The sequence below is a fragment of the Hippopotamus amphibius genome, chromosome 5 (assembly GCF_030028045.1).
Source record: "Hippopotamus amphibius kiboko isolate mHipAmp2 chromosome 5, mHipAmp2.hap2, whole genome shotgun sequence".
NCBI lineage: Eukaryota > Metazoa > Chordata > Mammalia > Artiodactyla > Hippopotamidae > Hippopotamus > Hippopotamus amphibius.
Window position 1 is genome coordinate 6,695,482 of NC_080190.1, and position 22,157 is coordinate 6,717,638.

At 50.8% G+C, this 22,157-nt stretch overlaps 1 protein-coding gene across 7 annotated transcripts in view; it reads left to right on the forward strand.

Moving 5' to 3' along the window:
• UROS (uroporphyrinogen III synthase) overlaps nt 1-22,157 on the forward strand; it is a 44,350-nt gene that overhangs the window by 4,380 nt on the left and 17,813 nt on the right. For 3 of the 7 annotated variants that reach the window (XM_057734174.1, XM_057734173.1, XM_057734176.1), the window contains exons 2-8: nt 9,151-9,238; nt 9,417-9,500; nt 11,142-11,238; nt 13,928-14,002; nt 15,470-15,544; nt 20,274-20,354; nt 21,183-21,268. In XM_057734174.1, the coding sequence (XP_057590157.1) occupies nt 9,151-9,238; nt 9,417-9,500; nt 11,142-11,238; nt 13,928-14,002; nt 15,470-15,544; nt 20,274-20,354; nt 21,183-21,268 (586 nt within the window). The remainder of the gene's footprint in view (nt 1-9,150; nt 9,239-9,416; nt 9,501-11,141; nt 11,239-13,927; nt 14,003-15,469; nt 15,545-20,273; nt 20,355-21,182; nt 21,269-22,157) is intronic. The other 4 variants (XR_009053648.1, XM_057734175.1, XR_009053649.1 and 1 more) reach the window with 2 other exon arrangements.

The window sequence follows — 22,157 nt, forward strand, 5'->3', positions numbered from 1 at the left end:
AAGTAAGGTCACATTCTGAGGTCCTGGGGGTTAAAAGACTTCACAATACAAAGTTTGGATTCAATCCACAACAGAGGCCAAGTACACAGACGTGCCTTTTCACTGCTTGCTCTTCATAGCAAGTGACTAGATGACCGGCATTTGAACTTCTCGATGGGAGCAGCTAAAGGATTCTGTGTGGAGGTGTACATTGGCCAGAGCGACATATTGCTGAGAAGGGGTGTGTGTGTTCACTTTTTGGGAACCCCCTTGCCTGCCCCAATCCCTAGAATACTCCAGGCTCTAGTAGATGAAAGCATCTTCGCTGGCTGTACCCATCTGAAACATATTCTGCATGCATCTGATGGTGAACTCCTGTATTTGTTAATCTCAACAGACCTTCCATACAGAGTGGTTAGAATATGCATACTTCACCCTAAGTCATCTATAGAATCTGGATCAGAGGAGCCCCAGACCCAGAGGCACACTTTTGAAGCCTTTCTTCTGAATCCTGGTGGTTTGCACTAAGGAAGTGCCTTGACTGTCTCTCTCTCAACACTTTGCTCACAGTTCTGTGGTGGTGTGTCCTCCCTCACCAGCTCCTTGAGTCACTATGCCTGACGCGTCCCTTGCCTGGCATCCGATACCCAGCATCACAAAGAAGAGACGCAGTGCTTCTTGGGTAAATGAAAACAGTGTGGCAGAGCCCCTTGCCTGCCTAATTGAGCACCAGCTTTCCGGCCTGGAAGGCCAGCTTGTCCTTTCTTAGTTCTCCTTGTGGCTAAAATTCAGGAGCTTCCGCAAGGTGGACAAGGTAGAACAAGGTACACCAGGAACCTCAAGGAGAAAGGCCAAAGGGCCATGCTCATTTGCTCTGCAAGTGGGCTGCACGGCGTTCTTCCCTGACTTGCTACTAATCCCAAAGCCCTTCTCCACGCCCACCCTGGCTCTGGGGTCTCTCATGTGTGTATGGGGACGGGGGGGACACCTCTGGAACCTCTCTTGACCCCACCGCCTCCCTCGCCAGTTATGGCCGTATTTCTCCTACTCTTCCTAATAGCGATACTCCTCATATTTACATCTTTCAGTCCACTTTATTCTGTAACTTACTCTGTTATAAACTGAATTGTGCCCCTCAAACTCCTGTGTTGAAGCCCTCACCCCCAGTGTGGCTGTATTTGGGATATAGGGCCTTCGAAAAGGTAATTAAGATTAAATGAAGTCCCGAGGGTAGTGCCCTAGTCCTATAGGACTGGTGTCCTTATAGGAAGAGGAGGGACACCAGGGGTCTGTCTCTGCACAAGCACGGAGGAAAGGCCATGTGAGCACACAGCAGGAAGGCCGCAGTCTACAAGCCAGGAAGAGAGGCCTCACGAGGAACCCCCCCTCATGGCACCTTGATCTTGGACTTGTAGCCTCCATAAGTCTGAGAATATAACTGTCTGTTGTTAATCCCCCTGGTCAGTGGTATTCTGTTATGGCAGCCCAGGCTACAACACCCTCTAGTCTCTTTTCCTTCTTTGCCAGGATCCCCTCAGCCCTGCCCCCCTGGCTTTACCTGACGTTGTTGGAGTGCCTTAGGGCTCTGTCCTGGGTCCCTGTCTTTTCTACCCATAATCTTACCCGGTCCCAGGACTTTAAATACCATCTATACACTGATGACTCCCAAATCTTTGTCCTTTGACCTGACTCCTTCCCTGAGCCCAAATCACCTGCCTGATTTCTCCATTTGGACGTCTATTAGCGGTACTCCCGCTTTTAACCCTGTGGCACACCGAGTGAATGGTAATATTCATTCAGCACGTTGCCATAAGCAGATGAGGGTTTACAGTCTACAGCTGAAGGCAGTGAGCCCCGGCTCGGGTGGATGTGGAGGCAATGCAAGTGGGTTCTGGCTGCCCTGGGCTCTACGCAGCTGCCCCGAGGGCTGAGAGGATCCAGACCCCAGGCACGGCTGTGAACCCATTCCCGGGACTCTGAGGGGCAGGGGCACGCCGGCAGAGAAGACGCATTCTCAAGTATAGTCTGTGTCATTCTCCGCGTCCTGACGTGGTGCTCCCGTTCTTCTGGTTGTCCAGTTGGAGTCACCTTGATTCCTTTTTCTCTCCACCCTGCGTCCAGTCCAAGTCAATGCCGTTGGCGACACCTTCATGATATATCCAAGCGCGGGCACTTTCCCCCACTTCAGCTGCCAGTCTGGTCCAAGCCCATATCATCTCTCACCGAAACGGTTCCAGTAGCCTCCCTGTTGTGCTGTTTTCTACATTCAGCCTTTTCTGCACACACCTGCACGTGGTCCCGTTCAGCTAGAAGGCAGAGCAGGTCAGTCCTGTGCTCGGAATCCTCCGGTGGCATCACATCTCACTCAGGCAATCAGCCAGGTCCTCACTAGAGCCCGAGTGGCCTGCACGGCAGCTCTGAGCCCTGAGCCCATCTGCTCCCCCTTGGAGCTCCCCGCGCTCTGGCCCCGCTGCCTGGCCACCATGCTCTTCTCAGACTTGCTAGACACTACGTTGCTGAGACTGCTCATGTTTCTTGGACAGGAATGACTCTCCTCATTTCTAGTCCTGCATTTTTTCCACCCCATCAAGCTGTAGAGAACATCTGTGGGCCTCCATAGCCACTATAAGGGAGGCAACTCCATAACTTACTGTCCAAGATGGGAGACCTTTGAGAGTGCAGTCGGGTGCTGTCAGTAATCCCACAGGGACTCTCTTGGACAGACTGGGATATGTGGTCACCTGTGTGCTCAGGCCACCCAAGGTGCCTTTCCTCTTGCTCTCTGCACATCCCCTGCTCACCTGACTGACCTTCCTTCTTAATCATAGAACCTGTGATGCGATCAGTAAATGCCTATGCACGTGCTCTTGGCACCAGCTAATGAGTTTTCTAATCTTTGAATCAGAACTATCTCCACTATGATAGTTTATCAAAGGGGCAGCAAGGGGTGGCCCCTCTGCTGGTTTCCCTGGCTTCCCGATGAACCAACCTGATGTCAGCTCTCCCCGTAACTGGTAACCTCTCTCCTCCCAGCTAGCAAAGACTGCTGCCGTGTCCTGGCCGCCATCTGCCGCACACGGTGGGGTGTCACTCCGGGACCTCATTTCGGACACCTAAGATCCCCTCCTCCGTTCAACCCTTGTTGTCTCTGTCGCTGCCTCCGGGCTCTTTCTTCGGTCTTGAGGCTGGGCAGGCACAGGGCTTGCAGGCCTTCAGGGTGCAGCTGAACTTCGCCCTAACTATAAGGATAAAAATTCTGACATCTCCCCCACTCTGACCCTGCCCCAAGAATAGAAGATGGCTGTGGTAAAGTCCCTTTCCGTGGTAAGTGGTAGAGACTCAGGGTGGAGGGAAATAAATAAGAGAAAATAATTAAGGTTAAACCCCAAATGAAAAGCTTCATAATTGAGTGAAAATGTCGTGCTAAGTACTAGTTCACAAGCAGGCTTATCACCCACAAGGAAAGGCTGTGTTGCTGCTTTCAGTCTTTAGATGGAGTGATGGGCATGAGCTGGGGGAGGAAACTGAACTCAGACCCCAAAGGCCTGGGTTCAGTACTAGCTCTGCCCTGGACGTCCCATGTGAGCTCGGGCAGGTCCCCCACCCCACCCCAACCTCAAATTCCTCAGCTGAAAAAGAAGGGTTGGCCATGCTGGGAGCAGACACACAGGTGCTTTTTCTTAGGAGACACCAGTCCTATAGACAGCTCCAGAAATCAGTTCACCTCTGTCTTAGTTACCAGTTCTGGAGGCCAGAAGTCTGAAATCCAGGTGTCCGCAAGGCATGCCTCCTCTGAAGCTTCTAGGGGAGGGTCCTTCCAGCCTCTTCCAGCTGCCAGAGGGCCCAGGTGTCCTTGGCTTGTGGCAGCCAGTCTCTGCCTCCTTCACATGGTCTTCCATCTGTCTCCGTATCTAGGTTTTCTTCTCTAAGGATACCAGTCATGTTGGATTAGTCATAGCTATAAAGGACACTATGATCCACTATGACCTCACCTTAACCTAATTACATCAGCACAGACCCTATTTCCAAGTAAAGTCACATTTGTAGGTACCAAGGGTTAGACTTCTTTGGGGGAACACAGTTCAATCCGTTATATCTTCCATGAGAGTTAGGACACCTACACCTTTGGGGCTGGCTGTGATTTCTCTGTGGTCCTAATCTAAGGAGGAGAAACTGTGTAGGTGAGAAGTAGCAGTGTTTCTCTTTCTCACTCATGCTGGGTACATTTTGGAGATGACAGGAGTGTGGGTTTCTCCAGCTAGGAACGGCAGTCCACGCTGAGCTCTACAACTATTCCTGTCCTTCCCTTGGCCCGTGAGAAGTTACAATAATGCCACCATCTAAGCCCCCATGAATGGAGAAAGAAAGCTGTTGGACAGAAGCTGGGGAGTCCAGGCAGGGAGGTCGTTCCTGGTTCACAGAGCAGCTGGTGATCACGTGTTCGATAAGGGGTGAGGGGGGTTGCGGGCTGCCCCACGAGCCAGGCCGCCCCCGGCAAGTGTTTCCTTTGCTACGATTGGCTTCTGTCACCTGGTTCTTGGGACTTTGCAGCAGACCCTTGGGCTCTGCAAGACCTTTTGGGAACTCCCCTCCATTTCTGAGAAGGTGTCTGTAGACCTTTCTCTGAGCCTTTGGGTTCTGCCCTGGGCTGGATGTGCCCAGTGGTTCAGTGACTGGTACCTGTCCACGGTGGGGCATGGGGGTGGGGGAGAATTAATTCTCTGAACACTCTCAGCTTTAAGTTTTCAGTTACTAAGAAAAGTACCAGGGTGTTAGCACGACTCTCTGTGTGCGTTTATCAGTTGATCCCTTTCTTAGTGAACTTGATATGGGCTCCGGCATGGTCAGGAAGTATCAGCAACGGTTCCTTTTAATTTTACGTTAGAGATGCTTTGAGCAGCGGCAGAGAAGGGATGAGGGTAGTACTTGATTTTTATGTGTCAAGTCCTGCAGCCCATCTCGTGGAATTTCTTAACAGTTGTTATCCAGAAGGAATCAGTTTTATTACCTGAGAGAACCACAGAGTAGAGCCCAGGAGAAATATTTTCTCTGTTTGCAGTGGGTAGATTGGTTTTGCTCTCACATATTTTCATGACTAAACTAAGCACTTTACACTAGAGTGATACTTTTTGTCTTTATACCTGTCTGTCTTCCCAAATACTTGGGTGTGCAAAGTGTATGAGAGGCAGCACGGGGTAAGAGCACGGGCTTTGGGGCTGGACTGCCTGAGTATCAGTTGACTTACTGATAGGATTACACAGAGTAAACCAAGCATTTAGGTGGGATTCAAAGAGGGAAGATGCTTATTTTCATCCTGGTCCCAACCATTTCAAACCAGGCTCTGGACAGATGGTCTCACATGGAGTTACATCGGTACATCTTAGCTCTGCCTTCAACGTGAATCCGCAATCTGGCTGCTTTTTTTTTATAAATTTATTTATTGGTTGCGTTGGGTCTTTGTTGCTGCACACGGGCTTTCTCTAGTTGCTGCGAGTGGAGGACTACTCTTCATTGTGGTGCACGGGCTCCTCATTGCAGGGGCTTCTCTTGTTGCAGAGCACAGGCTCTAGGCGTGTGGGCTTCAATAGTTGCAGCACATGGGCTCAATAGTTGTAGCTCACGGGCTCTAGAGCACAGGCTCAATAGTTGTGGTGCACAGGCTTAGTTGCTCCACGATATGTGGGATCTTCCCAGAGCAGGGCTCGAACCCGTGTCCCCTGCATTGACAGGCAGATTCTTAACCACTGCGCCACCAGGGAAGTCCCCAGCTGCTTCTTAACTTCCTCGCTGCTGAGACCAGCCACACCTAGTCTGCAGTGGCCTGCCTTGCCTTGAGGTCTTTCTCAGGTGTAAATCCCATTGCTGTCACTCCTGCTTCAGCCGTCCAGTGGATTCCCGTTTCTCATGGAACCAGAGTCCCCCTTGTCCTTTGCACTCGGGCCATGCCTACCCTTTTCCCCCGGGGACACCCTGGGCCCCTTTCTGACACTTGAACACTTCAATAGCCCCTGCTGTTATCATTCAGATCTCAACTCAGATTCATCTGCTCAGAGAGGTCGTCCTGGAGAGGTAACCTGCACCACAGTCACCTCTGCCACATCACCTCACAGCCTGGAGTGCTTGAACTTATCCACGCCTCCAACAGATAAGGCAGACCTCCCCTCCCTGAGGGAGGTTCCAGGTGACTCTGCCTGAGGCCTCCATAGAAATCCTTCTGTGAGAGACTGGTTCCTGGTATCTGAAAGCAGTACTAACAGATGCTTTGGAAACTTGGGGGTGTGTATCCTGGAGCCCCGGGATGGGGGTGGGGGTGGGGCAGTGGGCTGAGTAGAGGTCTGAGGCTGCAGGATGCCTGCTTCACAGCATTCTGTTCCCACTGATTCCCACAATAGTTGCTTGCTTTGTGTGCCCCGGAAAGATTTATGCTTTAGCAGAAAACGCCAAGTTTTACCTGCCACTCAGTGACACACCAGACTCCTGGAGCCCCCAGATTGGAAGGTGTATCAGTCAGGGTTCAACAGAGAAACAGAACCATAGGGGATACATGTCAGGAGACTTAGTGCAAGGAGTGGCCTGTGCAGCCGTGGGGCAGGGCTGAAATCCACAGTGCCAGCCAACGGGAAAGGCAGCCCGGGCTTGGGCACCAGCTGCAGCTGTGGCCACAGGTGAAATTTCTTCTTCCTCAAGGAAGCCTCAGTTCTGCCCATTAGGCCTTTCTACTGCCTGAACCAGGGCCTCCCTGCTAACCTAGGATTATCTCTTTTACTAAAAGCCAGCTAATGGCAGCCTTGATCACATCTCCAAAATACGTGCCCAGCAGCACCTAGGTTAGCATTTGTGACTAAACAGGGAAAATATCCTCGCCACGTGGACACCTAAGGGTGACCATCACCGAAAGGGAGATTCCCAAATTCTGTGGGAGACACGTTCTGAGTCACTTCAGGAAATGACAGAAACGATGCTACTGCCCATTTCCCCAAGTCCCCATCCCCAGCTAACTGCCCGACAGCAGCAGTAAATAATTATTGTTTGTTCACCCAGGTTTGGTTTCTTAGATACAAAGCAATTTGGAGCCAAATTTTCCTAAGATGTCCCAGAGATATTATAATGTTCCAGAAATATGTTCAGTAATAATTTATAAGTATTGGCTCCCAGAGTTAACACATTTCTGCTCCAAACAGTATCCCGTCTGACTATTATCAGGCACCGTGTGATATTTATTAAGTAACTAACTGGTAGTCTAATGCCACCTATGAGATATAACCTGCGTTTCCAGCAGAGTTTATTCTGAGGTCTTCAGTAGCATTTGTTTTGAGGCCTTTAGGATGGTTATAATATGCTTTTGCCCCCTTGACACAGAAGGAATCAATATTTATTGTAAAAAATTTTTGGATAGTATAGAAGGAGGCAGGGAAGACAATAATCACCCTAATCTGCCACCAAAGAATATTCTTTCATACATATGTATATGTAAAATTTATAAAGTCATACTCTTTATGCAATTCTGAATCATGCTTTTTAAAAAAATTACTGTTTATTTTTGGCGACGTTGTGTCTTCGTGGGCTTTCTCTAGTTGTGGTGAGCGGGGGCTACTCTTCATTGCGGTGCTCAGGCTTCTCAGTGCGGTGGCTTCTCTTGTTACAGAGCATGGGCTCTAGGTGTACGGGCTTCAGTAATTGCGGGACGTGGGCTCAGTAGTTCTGGCTCGCGGACTCTAGAGCGCAGGCTTAGTTGCTCTGTGGCATGTGGGATCTTCCCGGACTACAGATCAAACCCATGTCCCCTGCATTGGCAGGCGGATTCTTAACCATTGCGCAACCAGGGAAGCCCCCCTGAATCCTACTTTTTTAAATTTAACATTATTTTATGATTAAATAATCCTTATAATTAAGTTGTTTATGACTATTTTAATGATTTCATATAACTGTACCATGATTTATTTAACCATTCTCTTATTGTTAGACGTTTGCATGGTTTCTCGTTATTGCAGTTATAAAGAATACCAGGAAAGGGGAAGCTGAGACGAAGTGAGAAAGTAGCATAGACATATATATACTACCAACTGTAAAATAGATAGCCAGTGGGAAGTTGCTGTATAACAAAGGGAGTTCAACTCGAGGATGGATGATGCCTTAGAGGACTGGGACGGGGAGGGTGGGGAGGAGTCGAGGGAGGGAGGGAATACGGGGACATGTGTATAAAAACAGATGATTGAACTTGGTGTACCCCCCCCCAAAATAATAAATAAGTAAATAAAATGAAAAAAAAAAAAAGAATACCAGGATACAGACTTGCAGCTCTAAGGTAAGTTCTGGGGTCTAACGCACAGCCTAGTGGCTGTAGTCAACAAGACTGTTATAAACTTCAAAATACAATTATAAATTTCAAAGCTTCTGAGAGACTAGATCTTAACTGTTCACACCTCAAAAAAGAAATAATTGTGTGAGGTGATGGAGGTGTTGGCTAATGCTATGGTGGTCACCATATTGCAACATATAAATACTAAATCACATTGTATGCCTTAAACTTACACAGTGTTATATGTCATTTATGTGTCAGTTAAAAGAGAATACCAGGATGAACATCTTTATGTTACTCTTTGGAAGTGAAATTATAGGAAGAGGGGGCATGAAGTATATAAGCCTTTTGATAAATATCAACCAACTGGTTTCCAGGTTGTTAGAAAAGTTTTGAAAAATTATCTCATGGTACTCAACCACATTTATAAAACATCATTTGAGAAATAGAAGAGTCAATATAATTATTTCCTAAAGAGCTTATGAGCAGCTGGGTATATTTATCTTGAAATGGAAGTAATTATTTCCTTAAAGTGTAAGATACTCATTTCTCTATTTGTTACTGAGATAACCCAGAATATGTATCACTTATATTCTCTGAGCCTTAAATGCTCGGCTAGGGCACTGCCTTTCCCTAGTGGCTTTCATCTGCCTTTCCAAGTGATATCAAGTGCCAGCATGCTGTCCCCGGCCTTATCGATGACAGGGTCTTCAGAAGGAGCAAGCCCGAAAACGCCAACTCATGGTGCGCACGGGGCGGGCCGGGCCGGGTCCGCCTGCAGCTGATTACCTGCTCCCGCGCTGGCCCAGCTGACACTGCTCAGGAGGAGCCTTTGAGGTCTAATTAAGGTCCGTTTCCCTGCTCTGTCACAGCGCCTGTGAGGACTGCCAGGCAGTAATGAAGGTTCTTTTACTGAAAGACCCTAAGGAGGACGACTGTGGCCAGGATCCCTACATCAGGGTAAGTGCCTGCGGTGCCGGGTCCCAGAAAGCCCAGCACTGCCTTGTGATTGAAGTCAAGGGGCGGGTCCATCTGCTAACACCCGAGGAACTGGCACAGAATTAGTTGTGAAATGGGACCTTTTCCTTATTTTCCAAACAACCCCAGCCAATTCAGAACTGTATTCTTTTATTTGCAGGAATTAGGATTATGTGGACTCGAAGCCACTTTGATCCCTGTTTTATCATTTGAGTTTTTGTCTCTTCCCAGTTTTTCAGAGAAGGTAAGATTCATCAGTGTCTGAGCACCCTCGTTTCTGAATGAGACACGTTTGGTTTGTGTAGCATCCTTGCCAGCCCGAGTGGGAAGGACGCATTTACTAGCCCTCATCTTGCTACCCGACTGTGAAACAAGGACGGCACCCGCTCACCTGCCCCAGGACTCGGCTGCTGCTGGATCCTCAGCCCAAGCCCCTCCAGTAAGCCACCCCACCTGGACCTGGGCCCGTAAGGAGGCCCTGGAGAGGCGCTCGTGCTGATGGCACCAAGCCTGCGCTGCTCTCAACCGTGCAGACCCTTCACCTTCCTCCTCTCATTCAGTCCACCCCTCCTGACCTCAGCCAAGCCCCGAACAGCTGTTGTTTTTCATCAGATTGAGCAACTTGGCCGAGTCCTCCAGCAGATAAGAGGGAGAGTTGGGACTACTGTCCAGTGTTGGAGCGATAGATATGGCCAGGGACAGTCCCAAAAATGCCCTCTGATGTTCCTGATTAAAGATTCAGGGCCCAGCAACCCCATCCATGTGCACCCCGTCACTGGACACCTGCCCGGGGGCTCCATTCTGAACACGTGGGCCAAGAGCCAGGGTGGCTTCCTGGGACTGGTGTGGCCAGCTCTGCCCACCAGGCTCCCAGGCCGCTGTGAGCACCAGGTTCACCCCTGTGCTCTGCACATCAGAGCCTGCCCATCAGTCTCTGTGGAGGGCCTCTCTGCGTTCTCCTTTTGATTTGAGCTGAAGATTGAAGTATTCATTCAACAGCTTACTCGACAAACATTGATTTGGCATCTGCCCTGGGTTTGTGTGAGCTGAGGACTATGAAGGGGACCCACATTGACATGCTCTTCCAGAAGCAGCTGTAACAGGACCCAGAGCTCATCATCTGAGGTTGTTGCCAGGACCTCATGGGCAGAAAGATACTAGAGTCTCTGCAGGAGCTTCTCTATCACCCCCCAGCCAGTTTATTTCATGAGGGGCTTCCTGAACCCCCTTTCCTATTGTGCAGTGAGGGAGCGCACGGGCTGGGGAATCATAGAGGCACATGCTCGAGTCCGGGCTATGCCCCTCACCCTGGGCAGGTTCCTTATCCTCGCCAGGCCTCTGTGTCTTAATCCGTGCGATGCAGATAGTTCCACCCATCTCCCAGGGCACTCTGACAGATTCAGTGCAGGGTTATGTGTATAACAGCCCAGTGCCCGGCTCAGAATGCACGTTCACTAGATTTTATCACCATTTTTATCCCCGAAGACCAGGGCTTCAGCAAGGATATCGCTGCTTGAATATTCCAGTTTTATTACAGATGCAGGTAGACTTCTACCGTCCTGCCTGTACCCCAGCCATGCCCAGGCTAAGTCACATTGCTCCCTCTGCTCCGTTACACCTGCCACCCTGCATCGCACTGGCCTGTCCCTCCCCAAGACCATGAGCTGCTTAAGGGAAATGCTATGAATTTACTTGTACGTCCTTAAAGGCCTAGAGTAGTTCCACGCACATGGTAAGCTCTCATGTCTTGAGTGGGCGAGTGGATGGATGGATGGACGGATGGAAGGAATTAGTTTGCCTACTACTCTTGTGAAGCACTTGGAACTCTGGGAAATATTGAACTTGACCGTCATATAAAATGCCTCTGCTCTTGTTTGGTGTGCAGCTGTCTCATCCTGAAGTTTACGGGGGACTCATTTTTACCAGCCCCAGAGCAGTGGAAGCAGTGGAGCTGTGTTTGGAGAAAGACAATAAAACTGAAGGTGAGGGTGGGTCTGCTGTGAATTCCACCGGACTTTTCTTTACTCTGATATCTCCCGTTGGTGATCCTAGATTCCAGAAATAGCTGGACTTCAGGTTTGAAAAAGTACAGTGACTTTTAGCTCAAAAAGTATTTGGATACCAAGTTACTTCGTGTTTGTGTAACCTTTGGAGGGAGGAGAAGATGAAATTCCTTCTGAGCTTTTTAGAGTCCCACACAGAATGGCGTGTTAGCTGGGAGCCTTCTGGCGGGGTGAGTGCTTCGTGGTGCCGTGACCCCGGGAAGCAGGAGATGGTGCTGCCTCCTGAACGCCCAGACGGGTGCCGCTGAGAGGGGTCTGCAGGTTCACCCGCCAGGTGGTCACAGCCCCCCTCACAGTGTACGGGCGCCAGTCTCTTTCCTCAGAGGTGATGGGAAGGTCCAGCAGCACATGGGAACAGAGTGTGCCGAGTCAGCCCTCGGGGACGTGACCCCCTCAGGCCTTCCCTCCTCCTTCCCGCTCCATCAGAGCCCGGCTCTCAGACCCAACAACCAGCTTCGTCTGTCCCATCAGACAGCTTTGAGCTAACATTTATGGAGCGCCTGCTGTATACCAGGCTGTATGTTAACTTTACATTCATGATCTCATTCAGTCTTAGGCCAGCCAGAGGCGCACCTGCTGTCCTCATTTTACAGATAAGAAAACTGAGGCTTGGGGAGAGTCAGCACCTGTCCAAGGCCCTGGAGCCAGTTGGTTGGGCCAGACCAGCTCCAGTTATACTAGCCAGTGGAGGCAGCAGGGCAGGTGGTTACCAAAAGGGCTTTGCAGCCAGTTAGGCCTGGCTTCAGGTGGCCATTCTGACGTTGGCGACTCCCTTGACCTCGCTGAGCCTCAGTTTCTCTGTTTGGAAAGCGGACACGATAATACTTGCTTCCCAAGATCGTCACTTCTGCTACTAATTAGAGCTCGAGGGCCTGCTCTGTGCCAGACCAGGTCCTAAATGCTTTACCCCCGAGGTAGGTATGATTAGTATTTCCACCTGACGAACGAGCCTGTAGAGCAGAGGGCATGAAACTCTCCAAGACCACACGGGCTGTAAGTCTCAGATTTATGATTCTAGCTACGGAGTCTGAGTCCCAGAGAGGAGCATTGAGGACACGGCCTGGTGCGTGGTGAGCGCAAGCAGGTGACAGTGCTGTGTGGTCTTTATGCGCCCTTCACGGGTAATTAGGCTTTCCTTACAGCCGGAAAGTCACCACCTCGGTGACTTCTCATGCACATTTACCTCCTGTTAGGAGAAAGTCTGAGGCTTTTCTTAGGGATGAGGACATGTGCCGTCCAGTCCATGAGGCAACTGAGAACCGGAGGTACCTTTATTTCCAAAGTGGAGAAAGAAGACTCGAGATGGAGAAGCACATGTATTCTCTCCCAGTGGCGCTTCCAGAACCTTGGTCTTACAGTTGTGTTTTCCCTTTTGTGTGCCTTTTGAGGGTGAAGGTGATGAAAAAGAAGAAAACCCCAGAATGGACACAAGTTTTTGTAGTGCTTTATAGTTTAAAAAGCGTTTTCCCATGGATTTTCTTTTTTCTTTTTTTTTAATTGAAGTATAGTTGATGTACAATGCTATATAAGCTACAGGTGTACAGTATAGCCCACACGTTTTCTTATTTTGATTCTTAAAACACGTCTGTGATACAGGCAGGAGAGGTGTGGTGAATCCCAGTTGTTTTGATGGAGAGACAGGTGAGGTGGGGTAGCTGACATGCTGGGGACAAACCCGAGTTAAGGGACAGAGGCAGCCCTGGAGCCGGGCTTTCTGATTCCACCCAGGGCTTGCTCGAGCCTCTGTCCACTGTGAGCCTTGGGGAATGGTTTGTTCACATGCTGTAGATAATGTTTAAATAAATATTATTTACATTTGTGGGGTATGAAAGGAAAGAAGGTGAAACAATCTTTCACTGCTGTTTAAAAGGGAGTGTGAGGGGTAGGCGACACTAATGAATTTAAGGGAAAGTTGTGCTCTTAGTCAGGTCCTAGGAAGCAAGAACTAGTGTTTCCTTGTCTTCTAAAAGGATGTTGGATGCCAAGTGGCCTTGTGATACATTTATACAATCCATTTTCTCTTGGTATTTAATCCATGCTTAAATGTTTATTTTTTGTCGTAAGATAGTAGTGTTCTCTATTAAATTGTGTTTGTTTATGAACCTGAAATATATTCTCTACTTTGACCTAATGGATAAATGAGCCTTCTCATCTGAGATGACAGTTTCTTGACTGCTTTCAGATTTATGTCCCAAATAAAACCAGTTATATTGCTTTATTAGACATTTAAGTTGCCTCTTTTTCATGACCAGTAATTTTTTTCTTTAAAAGTCCAGATTTTTAAATTTTAGTATCACCATGCAAATTAATTCTTCAAGTTATATTTCTTTACTGTATACATTAAAAATGCTTCTCGTGCCAACTGTGGAAATGATTTACTATTTCAAGCAAGGCATACTGAAACATTTGCCAAAGTGGTTTTTAAAAATTTGCCTGCAGAACACGAACAGCATAAAAATGGATTGTGGTTTGAGCTGCTGTTCTTTACATTTGGTTATTAGTAGTTTGCCTTGCTCACAAGTTTTTTAGGATGAACAAACAGCCTTGGGCAGCAGTCCAAATGGCCACTTTGGTATTTGCAGCTGACATTGAGTTTCATGTTTTACAGTCTGGAGAAAGTCTCTGAAAGAAAAATGGAATGCCAAGTCAGTGTACGTGGTGGGAAGTGCTACTGCTTCTCTAGGTAAGCAGTCAGGGTACAAATGAAACAGTGAAGGGTGACTGTGATGTTGTGATTATAATAATCGATGTATGTTTGGTCTTCATCCTGATTCCTGGCACAGAGCTCCTGAAACCCTTGGAATTTCCTAAGTGATGAGAAAGATAAAGGCATCTTTTGTTATTCATAACAAACCTCTTTCAACTCCACCTGAGTTGACTTTAATGCTGTGACTTTTGGAAAGCCCCTTACATTGGGGGCTAGTTGCCATGGGAACCAATCTCTGATCAGGATAAGATCTTTCAGCCTCTTGCCCTCCCTGCCTCCGACTTCCAGGGCGAAGAAAGGAGCCAGAGGTTGAATTAATCACCAGCGACCAGTGATTTAAGCAACTGAGTCTATGTAATGAAGCCGCCATAAAAATCCAGGACAGTGAAACCAAGGGTGCTGGGAGGCTGGTGCCGGGAGAGGGCCTGGAAGCTCGGGCCTCCTCCCATAGCTGCCCGCCGTGTCTCCCCCATTTGGCCGTTCATTTACACCCTTTGAAATATCCTTTGTGATAAATTGGCAGTAGTTAGTGAACCATTTTCCTGAGTTCTGTGAGCTCTTCTAGCAAATGATCCAACCCAAGGAGTGGGCTGTGAGAACCGCCAATTTAGAGCCGGTCAGTCAGAAGCACCAGCGAAGACCTGGGTCTGAAGTGGGGGCAGTTTGTGGGACTGAGCCCTCCATCCTCGGGGTTTGACGCTACCTCCCGGGAGTCAGACTTGAGTTCAGTTGTGGGACACCGAGCTGAGAACTGGGGAATTGCCTGGTGTGCAAAACCCACACGTTGGGTAACCAGAGTGCAGAGATGTGAGTGTGGTGGTGAGAGCAGGGCAGAGAAGGAAAACACAGTGACTTAGCTTTGTTCATTTTGTTAAAAAACATAATTCAGTTTAAAATATGATTTTTTTCCTTATTAAATTTACAAAAAGTAATTAAAGTTAACTATATAATGCTGCTGATAAGGGTGCAGTGAAACCAATATATTTAAATATTGCTAAATGGCTTTGGAAATTGGTTCACATCTTTTGAGAAATACTAGGTCAGCATGTATTCAAAAGCTTTGTTAAAATATTTGTACCCATTGGCCCACTAATCCCTTTTCTGATAATATATCCAATCTATTTTAAAGAAAACTTACAGGAAAGTTATAAATACAAGGTAAAGAACTTAATTTTTCGTGAACCTTTTGAGACTAAGTTGCTAACATGATGCCGCACCATCCAGAGCTGTGGGTCTGGGGCGGGCGGGGCCACGACCCAGCTCCCTCTCGGCCTGCACGATGCCTCCCCCGTCTCCCGGCACCGGCTTCCAGGGGGAGACTTTCTCCATGTCATTTGTAAAGTGCGTGCCTTCATATTTGCACATGTAAAAAATGACACAGGAACAGAAGGACTTTAATAACCACATAAAGAAATATATTTCATTGTTGTTGTTGTTTTCCAGTGAATAAAATTGGCCTGCTGACAGAAGGGGAAAACTGTGGGAACGCAGAAAAACTTGCAGAGTACATTTGTTCCAGTAAGTAGAACAAGGTCGCCCCAAAGGAAGCCCGTTTGTTTTTGTTGGGTGGTCTCACAACCAGCACCTTGGGAAAGGGCCATCTCCTTGGTGCCTTCTCGGTGGCGATGGTGGTGACGTGGCTGGTGAGACTGTGTGCGCCCCTCCAAGACCGCGGCCGCCTCGTATCCGCGTCTGTCTGTGCTGGTCTGAGATTCTGCCCACTGCCCTCCAGCCCCTCCATGCAAGGACTTGAGACAACTCGAACACGACACAAAATGAAAGGGTTGGAGACAAAACCGGATGCAAGACCCTCCTCAGGGATCGTAAGGGGAGTGGAGGCGGTAGGAGCTGCTGGCACCGCCCGTCTGTCAGCCAGCCCCCCCGCCCCCAAGTCCTGGTAGGAATCGCTCCCTTCTCTGAATTCCCTCCCCCAAAGCCTGCTCCCCCTAAAGAGCCCACTCACTGCCCCCCCAAGAAGCTCATCATGGGGCAGCATATGGGCCAAGACTTTAAATGGCAAGGGTTCTGGGATGTTTGTATTTAAATAGGGATTAAGCTTTAAACCACTTATGAAATGTTTGGCTTCTGACGATATGAGAGCCAAGATTTTTGGAGCAGAACTCTCGGAGAGAGAGGACGGAAAGGCTCAGTGTGTATATAGAAGAGAGCCCCCTCCAAGCTGTGTGTCCTGGCCTCTCCCCCACGCATGCTTGCTCCAACTGCAGACACATGCTCTTGTGCCTTCGTCACTTTGACCCCTCCCTGATAGACGTGTGACATCAGACACCCACGTGAAAGGTGACAGAACCAGCTTGCCTTCTGTTACTGGATGGAAATCAGGGCCTCACTCCTTGAGATCAGGGGCTGTGGGACTGACTGTCTGTTAAGGACGGGATACGTGAGCTCTGTGGGCACGTCCTCTGCCCGTCGTAGCACGAGAGCAGCCGTAGACCGTGGGCTAGGCTCTGACCCAGGGCTGCGGTTTGCAGACCCTTTCTAGAGCTTGCTGAGCTCGGAGACAGGGCTGGGTTGGCTGCTGACGCCTGAGGTGTTGCTCTGAGGTTGTCCCGGGAGAGGGTGTCTTCTCTGCCGCTGGGCTGGTGGCGTCAGGCTGGGCGGGGAGAGAGGACACCTTAACCAGGAATTTTTATGGCTTCTGGGACCGTGTTGTGTGGTTTCATGTTGGGTGTGGTGTGTAGAAACCCCTCTTCTCAAGGTGACCTGCCTTTCTCGATCTTTCTAGAGCCTTAGGAGGCCTTCCTGCCAGGAGCCAGTGCCGTTGGTGAGGGTTCTCGAGCTTGTTGACCCCTAGGAGCCGGTCCTGGAAACGTCCTGTGTCCTCCCCTTCCCCGTGGACCAGGCCCCCGGGAGCTCAGGTGGGGGGCGGCAGAGGGACCTCCCAGGCTCCCAGCTCGCTCTCCTTTTTCCACGTTCAAGAGTAATTTTGTTTCCTCTGTCCTTGGTCTCTGTGTCCTCTGTGTTAACATCGAGGACTGGACGCTACTGGGCGGTCAGTGTGTTCCTGGCACCTCCCTTGCGTCGTCTTGTTTGGTTTTCACCACCGTCCACTGCAGGCAGCCAGGAGCCATGTGAGCCTATTTAAATTTAAATTAATGGAAATAAAAAAAAAATGTGGTCCCCCTGTCACACAAGGCACAGACCGCAGCTCAGCCGTCCCTGACGGCTCAGAGCACCCCAGGGGCAGCCCTGGGCACCCCAGCGTCGCCCAGTGCTCTTTTTGGAAGCGCTGTTGTGGAGGCCCTGGGGACCAAGTGACCGTCCAAGGTCCCAGAGCTGTGAGGGGACGGGCGGGAGGGCAGACTCCGCACAGCACGGCCCGTGTTCACCCCGTGCGTCCTAATGAATCTTCCGTTTGCAACTAGAATACCATCCAAATAAAAGTCCCTCTTGACTGCTGAGGACTCTCACCTCAGTTTGACCCAGGCCTTAACGATTTTCTCCCCCAGTCAACTCTGAAGCTTGGTTTTAAAAGCCAAGAGTCTGCTTCCAACGCTTGGAGTACACAGGCCAGTTCACAGTTACTGCTTATTTATTTAACTTAAACACATAGTTACTCTGACAGGCACAGTTATAGGCGCTTGAAGCTCTTAGCTTATTTAATCGGATAGCTCACCTTTCTGACAGTCCTTTCCTCCCAGGGTATCTCCACGAACGGCAAAGAACGTACAAGTTAAATGGTCAGAGGCAGAAGATAATTCTACCATTTTGATAGAAAGAGAAGGAGGGGGAGGGTGTCAGAGGCAGAGAGACTGTGCGGGTTATATGAACTGTCCCCCTGGACTTGCTCTGAGCTGACTGAAGGTTGGTCCCTGTGGCCCTCGCCCCCTTGCTGGGCTCTCCTTCTGTCCCCCAGTCGACCTCATCATCCTAATTATCTACCATTAAGTGCCCACTGCCTGCACGACTAGCCCCTCACAGCAGGCCTGAGAGGGCGCAGTCATCGCACACCTGGAGGGTGTTAGGATTTTACAGACACGCACAAGTCCTCCAGCGGAAGGGCGTTTACACACTCACTGTCACTGTCTTAATCACCCGCCGTGACTGTTTACCGGGCCCCTGCCCCAGCTACATCACATTCTCTTAGGATTTTCAACACAGCTGCCGTCCTCAGCCCCACAGCCCAGCAGGCCAGGCCCCCTTCCTGTTAAAGGAATGCTGAGCAGAGCTCCTGAGCCCTGTGGTTCACCATCTCATGTCGGGTTAGACTCCCGCTAGGCCCCTGTCCCTCCCTGTCGTCCCAGGGAGACCTCACCTCTCACCTCTGCGGAATCAACCAGCTTTAACATTGGCCTATTTAGCTTTGGCCCATTTGGGTTAAAAATCTGTAGACATAAGCTCATCCCAAAAAAGACATTTTTAAAAAATAATTAATTCATTTATTTTCCATAAACAGTCTTATGGCAAAGAGGAAGAGTTGTATGGTCAAGCAATGCCGTTTTTGGAGATGCTGTCAGTTTACATGGCAAAGAGATGGGCCAGAGAGGTCCTCATCGGCCAGAGGTTGATTCCCGTAAATGTAACAAGTGATCTGCTGCATCTTTCAGTGGTGTAAGAGTCCCACGAGGAATTTTGCTCGGGACGTAATCCAGGTTGGGAGTGCTGATTATTTGCCTTTGACTTCCTGGAGGAGGTTAGCACCCAGGAAATACAGTCTCGGGAGGTCTCCTGTGGCGGGAAAGAGTTCTCAGCCAGGACATTTTCAGGTTTTCCTCCCTTGTGTTGATAAGGCCGTGCTTTTCCACAAAGCCAGCTGAGCTGGTTGGGCCTGCTCGGCCTGGCTCTCCGCCGGGCACTGGGGGTGCAGTGGGGGAGACAGACGCCTGCCCTGCTCCGGGCTGTGCCGCTAAGCTCCCCACCTCCCTAGTAGTGGCCACAATCAGAAGCACAGATGAGCAGCTCAGTGCTCTGCTGGACCTGTGGAAGAGATGCCATGAACAGCCGATTCTGCCCATCAATTGAAGGGCAGATTCTGGAGTCTTCTAGAAGCCCTTTACACACCCTTGGGGTTGAGCCTGCAGGAAAAGTAGGCCCCTGGTTTGGCTGCTTGGTCCCACAGCTGCCCCAGAGCAGGTGCTGGGAAGGGTCCGTGGGAGCCACGTTGGCCCCTAGACTCCCCCACACCCCACCACCCAACACACATACAGACACACAGACACTGGAGGGATGCCTGGGTTCTGGTTCAGAGTAGTACCTGGTCATGGCTTTGAAGTGTGTCTCTAGGGACGGCATCTGTACTGCAGAAAATCATTTCCTCACACTGGAAAAGAGAAATCAGAGGGCATCTGTTATCCCCGATATATTTAAAAGTTTCCCGATTCCTTGTGTTCTTTTATGTCAGTACTGGTACTTACAGAGCGGTTTAAAGAAAGAAAACACACACCGGCTTGTAGTTACTGAATAACTTGAAATAAGGACGCCTACAGTTATTCCTGTTGTTTAGCTGGGCCTTCGTGGAGTTGGTGCTGGGTGGGAAGAGCTTGGTTTGTTCCTTCCTGTGACTGCGGGCACTGAAAGGGCATGTGTTCAGAGAGATCCCACAGATGTGGGGACGTACATGTTTGTGGATGCGCAACACTCGTTAAGACGTCTTACATCTGATGGACAGATGGAAGGGGAAAGTGATCACTTCTACTAAAGTGCTTGCTTTCACAGTTGGGGAGGATTCTGACATCTGACAGCCCATCAGTTTTGTTGGGAGGTGGTGTCTCACGTGCTATCTCCACAATTCTGCAGAGAGAGCCTCCAGCTGGGTCTCCCAGAGCAGAGACGCGCGTGGGGCGGGAGGCAGGGCCGTTCTCAGCAGACGGGGCCCCCACGCAGCCGTCCCTCCGGCCCTTGGGCCCCTGGCCAGGTGGCTGCCATCCCCACCGTAACTGAAGTGTCCTCGCAGCTTGTCTCTGTGGGGCGGCTGCACATCCACTCTCTGCTGCCACTTCCTGCCTCCCGGCAGAGGCCTGAGCTCCAGCCACCTCGCGTCCCATCCGGGCTCCTCCAGAGGCAGAAACCAGAGCCACCGGGACAGGAGGCTGTTAGGGAGCAGTGGCGACAGCAGCCCCGGGCTCGCGTGGATGTTAGTTTTCCATGCACTGTTGTCCGCGTGACCCCACGAGCTTCCTCCTGCTCCCCGTCCTGCAACCAAAGACGCAGGGCGGGGCCCAGGGCTGCCCCTCCCACACCCGGGAACACACCTCCGGAGTTTCTACAGAGTCTGCCTATTTATTTGCAGGGGAGTCGTCAGCACTGCCTCTTCTGTTTCCCTGTGGAACTCTCAAGAGAGAAATCCTGCCGAAAATGCTCAAGGACAAAGGTGACCTAATGCACAGACTCCCAGGGTGCTGCGTCCCCCTCCTCTCTGGGGTCCCCCGAGAGCCTTCGTGATGACGAAGTGTCAGCCCTGGAGACCTCCAGGGAGAGCAGGCCTGGGTTGGACCAGCCAGGCCGGGAGGCAGGCACCGCTCACGTCAGGTGTGAGGTGCAGTCTGCCCTCCTGCTTCAGAGCTGCTGCCTCCACCCGCTCAGCTCAGCTGGGAGCACGCAGAGGGGCATGGAGCCTTCTCCAGGAGGACCGTGGCAGTGACCCCGGGGCGGGCACACGTGGAAGCCAGTCCAAGTGGGGAGCTGACCGCACACACACAGCATCCTCCAGCCCAGCCGGTCTAGCCGTGCACTAGCTCTGTACCCCCGGCTCCGTTCCGAGGGGCCAGGGACCAAGGTGTCTAGGCCCCAGAAGGCTCATGGCTGCCAGCTTCAGCCGCCAGGCGGGTAAAACTCCCTCTAGGCTCTGCCTTCAGCCCTGGCCCTCAGTGTGGGGTTCCACACGGATGGCATCTGTGGGGGCGGGGCCGGGGCAGTCCTGTGGGCAGCCCACACAAACTTGCAAACAGAAAGCATCCATGGAACGAAGGCATGCTGAGGTTTCGGGACCCTCGAGTTTCCTCTGTCACCTCAGCCAGCTCTACCACGTCAGCCGCTCCGCGGTGTTAAGCAGGCTGCAGAGGGCCGGCCTGAGTCCACACCTCCCAGCTCTCAGTGGCTTGTTCTGGGAGGGTCTGTGGCACTGAGAGGTCTCCACTGACTGTGCCCGCAGTGTGTTGCCGGTGCAGTAAGTCTGTCCCCTGGTTTTGATTGGGTCCAGGGATTCCCATGGAGAGCATAACCGTCTACCGGACGATCCCACACCCAGGAATCCAGGGGAACCTGAACAGCTACTATTCCCAGCAGGTGCGTGGACTTTCTGGGGAGCTGGGGTGGGGTGGGCACCTGGGTAGTGCGGGCAGGGGTAAGGGGCACAAGACACCCGCCACTGATTCTACCGTCGCCAGCTGCGCGACTTTGAGGAGGCCATCTTTTGGCTCCATCTCTGTATCTGGGAAGTAGGAATAGACCTATCTGTAAGGAGAAGCTTTTTGTATAGCATCCAAGACATAGAAAGCCTGGGGTCACCAGTGGCCTGGACGTTGTTACTCTGGATGGCGTGGGGCACTGGTGGAGATGCAGTGCAGAGGCTGGAGAGGGGCTGGATTGAATTTGGGAGGCCGCAGGAACCTTTGGAGGCTCCAGGCAGAAGAGTGCACGGCTCTTGTTTGGGTTGATCGATATTTTCCACGTCTGTTTCCAGTAGGACACCGCCTGTTCCTCTCCCAGGACAGGCTTCTGAATGCCTTGCCGGTTCTGGGAGGCCCTGCTAGCACAAATCAAAGCAGAAAGGCCAAGAGAGCCGGTCTGTCTGCCGTCTGCTCCATTTCCAGCAGGGATGGAGAGCTGACGGGGAGGCAGGCTCACTGCTGTCTCACTTGATCAGTGCACTTTGGCCACACAAGCTAGAGGCACTGTCCACTCTCCTGGGTGCCAGGTCCACAGTGCCCATGTCTTCTGATCTGGAAGCCAGCAGAGCCACCAAAGAGCAGCGTCCAGCCTCTCCCATCGCACCCCTCTCTAAACAGTTCCTGCCCTGAACTCCACCTCGATGGAGCCCAGAACACCAGCATCAGCAGGGACCCTCCTGCTGTGAATGCACTCGGGCTGCCCGGGGCTGTCTCCTGGGGGTCCAGGGGTTGATGGTGGGGCTGGGGCAGCATCTCTGTCCTCGATCCCAAGGCAAGGAATTGAT